Below are 6000 nucleotides of genomic sequence, written 5' to 3' on the forward strand. Positions count from 1 at the left end.
GCAGATTCACCAACAGATCCACAAAGTCAACTTCCTGGCAATGTGGCCCTTGTACCGTGTCCCAGAAGGCTGGTGTATGTGTGTGTTTGTGAGTGTGTGTATGTCCCTTGATGTATGCAGTGGAAGCTAGCAGGTATAAGAAACTGCAATATTGAAGTTGTGGACTCAGGAGTAAGCGGATGAGGTCCTGAGTCTCTGGGACACACACACACACACACACACACACACACACACACACACACACACACACACACACACACACACACACACACACACACACACACACACACACACACACACACACACACACACACACACACACACACACACACACAGGAAATACACTGAGGGGCCTGTCTGGCTTATGTCCCTGCGGCCTCATTATCACCGCTGGCTTTGTCCTCAGCTTGCCTCACTACACACACGCACAACACACTTTCACATAGGCGCACACACACACCAGCCCCCATCTCCCCATAGTGTGCACCCCAGCCCAGTGCATACATATTAATGCCTGGACAGGGGGGTGAGGGGACTAAAGTGGAGGCAGGGTAAAAGACTGGGTGAGAGAGAGGGAAGGACAGCAGAGAGAGAAAGAAGGATGGAGAGATAGAAGGAGATGGAAAAGGCAGCAGGCAGAGTGTGCAGCGGAAATCAATTCTGCGAGAAATGCAAAGCTCATTAAAAAGAAAACTTTTGCCCAAACCAAATTCATTTGGGTAATAAGGTCTGATAAGGAGCGAGGACGTGACCAGACCGCTCTCCCCAAACTATTACTCAGTTGGTCAAGAGAGAGCGAGTCAGAGATTATATATACTACAGAAGAAAGAGAGAGAGAGAGAGAGAGAGAGAGAGAGCCCAGCAGAGGAGGAGTGACTTTGGGAGGGAGAGAGAAAATGTGTGCCAGTATTAATCACATTATTCCACCGCTAATTGGCCTGAAGTTCCACTGTAGGCATGAACCGAACTAAAATAAGCAGAAGTGAGGCACAGAGGTGTTAGCGACGAAGGGCAGAAAAACACGAAGACGGAAGTCTTAACGAGATGCAAAAATAACTTGGTGTGAGAGCGGAAAATGTTCAACCTATGTTGTCCTGCGCACATATCTTGGTAAAGAATGAAATAACAAAACACATGTGAAAAAAATAACAATTTCCTCTCTTAGTGTATCAGTGTGTCGGTCTGTGTCTGTCTCAGTCTGTCAGAATCAGTCTTGGCAGGTCTCTGGATCCATCATTATTGACTGTCAAATCTCTATAAATGATTTAACGTGTGTGTGTGTGTGTGTGTGTGTGTGTGTGTGTGTGTGTGTGTGTGTGTGTGTGTGTGTGTGTGTGTGTGTGTGTGTGTGTGTGTGTGTGTGTGTGTGTGTGTGTGTGTGTGTGTGTGTGTGTGTGTGTGTGTGTGTGCATAGAGCCAGAGGCTATCTTGTCCAGCACTAGAGACGGAGGCAGCAGAGAAGCTGCTTCTGGCCAACAGACCCCTGAGCCAGCTCAGCTCACACCTCATCCACATGGTGAGACCTACACTCAGACTGTGAGTGTTTGTGTGTTCATGTAAATGCCTGACATGCATACATAAATATTTTCTATTTGTTCCTGTGTATATTTTTGTGCATGTTTAGATGCATCCCTGACACAATGAGACAACCTGCGCATGTATGATTATTTATACAAGAACTCGTCTGTGTGTGTCTGTACTTGTTTGACTAGTTTTGTGAGTTTTAAACAGTATTAGAGAGGACAATCTGGACAATCCTCACTTTCTCACACATCTTCAATGGGCTGTTTGTGGGTTAACACTTGGCCTTAGAGCTGATTTTAGAATCAGTTTGAGGTAAAGGTTGGGACAAGATATAAATATGAGGCTAGGCAATGCATTATGAATATGAATGTCCTCACAAGATGGTCATATAAATATGTGCGTGTTTATGAAAGAGAGAAGCTGATACTGAAAGGTCTGTGTTATGTCAGCAATAAGTTAAGATTTCTCTATGTGAGGAATACTCAAGACCTCGAGAAAATCTTAGTCAGCAGGTGTTATTCTAGAAAAGTTCAAATCAATTACTTAGTTTAAAAGTGACACCTTATGCAGCAGTTTCCATCAGTGGTTTCCACTGTGCACCTGTGAGTCTAGCTGTGTGTCTGTAATGTATTTTATGTGCATTTTAAAGCATTGCAATAGAAAAAATTAATGTAAATAACAAATTTCAAAAGAATGTCCCCAATTTTGCAACACAAAAAGTTTTTTACTCATTTAAAGTGATAGTAGATAATGTATGGAATAAATTTCCTATCATAATTCAAGAGCATTTTAAATTGATTTGAGGGCAGCATTTATCGATTTCATTCTCAGATTTTGTGATATTGTCTCTCAGAACTCTGCTCTCGCGCTCAAATTTGCTCTGCGCGTGCTCAAACTGTGTCCTCGCACTCGGTTACGATGCTGCTCGCGCTGATTTCTTGCGCTCAAACTCTTCCTCTTCCTCTTGCTCTCACGGAACTTCTGCTCACGGATCTCTGCTCTGCTCTCAGATTTTTTGTGTATCAACGCTGTCAACCAATAGAATGCTGGCTAGCTTTGACCAATCACATTATCCCTGTTTGTATACGGGTGCGTTCGCTGTTTTTCCGAGGAGCGTCGCATACGGGCGTGCACTCTTTCAACAGGTTTTATCCACTCCCTACCTCCGAGGCTGTAATAAATGTGATTTCTTTTATTTTTTTGACCACTGTTGGAATAAAATATCATTCAATACATACAACAGCGTCCGAGCTTCTCATTAAAATGGCTATATTGTATAATAATAGCGGCATCGAACACTGCTCTTTGAGGTGTGCTGGTGGAGAAAACAATGTCAAGAGGAAGAGTTTGAGTTTGAGCGCAAGAAATCTGCGCGAGCAGCATCGTAACCGAGTGCGAGGACACAGTTTGAGCACACGCAGAGCAAATTTGAGCGCGAGAGCAGAGTTCTGAGAGACAATATCCCGAAATCTGAGAATGAAATCGATAAATGCTGCCCTCAAATCAATTTAAAATGCTCTTGAATTATGATAGGAAATTTATTCCATAATAATGGTAACATCTTTTTACGTAGGGAATGTTCAACTCATATGGATGATCAGCTGATTGTTTCATTGTCTTCACCTTTGGACGGCAGGAAAAAACATCAGCTGGTGTGAAAAAATAATCAAACTTTCCCAATTGAAAAAAAAAAGATGTCTGTTTCTTTCTCTTAGACGAAGATGTTTTTCAGCTGTTTCAAAAGTTTGCTTCCAAAACCATGATTGAATTGGATTACTAATCAGAAAAAGGCCTGATGACGATCTTTTGCACTGAAACATGTTTTTCTAACTGTAGTTGCTTTTTTCTTGCATCTTCAAATTTTTTGGTTTTATTAAAGGGGCACTTCGTTTTTTTTCCAACCTGGGGTCTGTTTTCATATATCATTCCCCCCCCCCCCCCCCCCCATGAGGCTCCGGGCAGAAAGAATATGCAGCGTTACTGTCTTCCTTCCGCCTTCGGCCCACATCGGCACATATCGGCTCATCTCGTCCTGTGATCACATAAACATATATACATATGTCTATAACATATACACATATGTCGATGTGATCACCCCCCCAAACGTTACGGGGTGGAACGAATATCCGGATATTCGTCTTTAATAGGGCCCGAATATTCGGAGGCCAGAAACCACTATTCGGGCCAGCCCTAACTGTAACACAGCAGTGCCACTGATCCAGTTTAGTTCTTTCTGAATTACCATATAATTCCAAATATTGGTTTTAATATATATCTCTACAATGGCAAGGAAGTTAATCGAGCAGTCCTACAGTAGTCTATCTTTTAAAAGACAATTACACAGACTCTGTGGTCTTATTGTTTCAACCAGAATATTGACTATATTACATGTGGTTTGAATATAGGACTATTAAAAAATGCCTCCTGCACTTTGTGCATCTGTTCAATACAGATACTTATCTGGGTTTACTGAAGTAATTAGTCTACAGTTATTACAAATATTAATCCCAGAAATCTGCAGTATCTGCAGGTGCTAAAACAGAACCTGATGCAATCTGAAAACCAGGAAGATAAGACTGGTTGCAATCTTGGACTTTCTGCGACAGTGTTATCGCAGCAGCCATTCAAACATCCACACCTTCTGGCACTATGTATGCCTGCACGATTATATGATTATATACAGTATGTGGTGCGAAACTACCTCTATTCTTCTATCTGCACTCAGCATGTAAGAATAGATTGATTGTAGTAAACTATTAAATTCAACTGTTATATGGTGCATTTACTCGCATTTTACAAGAGTAGTTTTATGAACACCATTTTCTGCTAATAATCCCACAGAGCAATGCGCCATGTTTTTTTAAATACATGTAAGAATTAAAGTTGTCATGCACACTAAATGAGAAAAGATTGTTGTTTAAAATCTAAATTTACTGTTTACTGTTAACCAACTATACATGGTGTTGTAAGTGAGTGAAAAGAGGAGAGATGTTCTTCCCTCCATAAACAATTTAACATGTTTTGGAGGTTAACAGGAGGTTAGCGCTGGTAAAGAGCAGAGGCTTTTCAAAATAATGGAGGCGAGAGGATGGAATGAGATGTAGGGAATGAGAGAACTCATGCAAAAAAAAAATGAGAGCTGCAAATGGGAGAGGAGAAAGAAAGAGGAGTGGGGGAAATAGAATACAAGGGACACGGTAGTGATTTTACTCATACTTGACACACAGTGTTGGTGGACTCTCTGTGTGTCGAAGAGGATTGAGGGAGCAGCTGACACACCTCCAGCCTCTGAACAGCTTCTCTGCCCTAAGAGACATTAGTGGGAGAGCAGAGTGTTAATAAGAATCTGACATCAATAGCTTGTGTTACAAACCAGTTGTGAGGACTGATGGCCTGGATATTGATGAATAATGTGCTAAGATTTGCTTGGTGCAGCAAATATTGTTACATATACAACAATATATAGGTTTACTTTATGGCAAATTTTGAATATAGTTGACTTGAATGTAAATTATAATTTAAAAATCTCAGACAGATTGTTAACACCACACAATAGTAGCATTTCAACTGCTATTATTGTAAGCATACAGTATGTTGTAATTCTTGTAGCTAAGAATTGTATTCTAAACTTGAGGACCTGAGCTGACGTCCAGGTCTTCTGCCATCTTCTGTAAGCTGGAATGCAATTTCAAATTTGGTCATCATATCGACCTTTAGGTTGAAGAGTTACCTTCTTACAAAGTGAAAAAAAAATCATACTCGGATCAATATTTGTGTGACCGCCTGCCTTTTAAACAGCAGCAATTCTCCAGGTACACCTCGGCATGGTTGTTACGGTGCATAGCAGTTAGGTTGTTCCGAGAAATCACCACAGTTTTGTAGACTTTCTGATTGTCTCAGTGTCTTCTGTCTCTTAATGTAATCACAGACTGACAGAGGCAGAGAATTCTAAAAGTAAAAGCACATTTATTCAAATAGTATTTTGTTAAGAGGCAGCTTAGAGCTTTATGAATGATGCAGTTGATAATTTTTTAAGACACAGTATGGATAATAAAAGGCAAATTTCAGTCAAGTTGGCGTTGATGAGGAAAATGTAGTCTATTTATTTATTTGTTTATTTTAGCCCACAATAACCTTATATAAATGCAATCATTGCACTTTATTATTCAAACTGTGCCTGCATTCATTGATTATCTGCTTACAGCTGTCTACTGAAAACCAGGAGTTGTGGGAGGAGTGTCTTCAGTGTCTGTCCCTGTTGGTCCAGCTGTATGGAGGAGAAGGTCATGACTGCCTGTCGCCTTCCTGCTTACAAAGCTTTTCAGACATGCTGCGCACACACCTGCAATATGAAACTCCCCGAATACAACGCACAACTCTCAGGATCATCAAACGACTGGTGAGTATAGTACACTCGCAAGCATCCACACATGGAGACTTTGACACAAATGTCTACATTACTTATGGACATATTGT

The 6000-nt window shown here is 41.0% G+C and overlaps 2 protein-coding genes across 3 annotated transcripts in view; one reads left to right on the forward strand and one right to left on the reverse strand.

Annotated features, from left to right (window-relative positions):
- The window catches only part of LOC110966537 (trafficking kinesin-binding protein 1-like), a 165709-nt gene that overhangs the window by 148150 nt on the left and 11559 nt on the right, over nt 1-6000 (reverse strand). The gene's annotated exons all lie outside the window — the stretch shown is intronic.
- Nucleotides 1-6000, forward strand: part of ulk4 (unc-51 like kinase 4) — a 104667-nt gene that overhangs the window by 83443 nt on the left and 15224 nt on the right. For both annotated transcript variants that reach the window (XM_022190426.2, XM_051957419.1), the window contains exons 34-35: nt 1415-1516; nt 5729-5923. In XM_022190426.2, the coding sequence (XP_022046118.2) occupies nt 1415-1516; nt 5729-5923 (297 nt within the window). The remainder of the gene's footprint in view (nt 1-1414; nt 1517-5728; nt 5924-6000) is intronic.

This window comes from Acanthochromis polyacanthus, chromosome 12 (genome assembly GCF_021347895.1).
Source record: "Acanthochromis polyacanthus isolate Apoly-LR-REF ecotype Palm Island chromosome 12, KAUST_Apoly_ChrSc, whole genome shotgun sequence".
Taxonomy (NCBI): domain Eukaryota; kingdom Metazoa; phylum Chordata; class Actinopteri; family Pomacentridae; genus Acanthochromis; species Acanthochromis polyacanthus.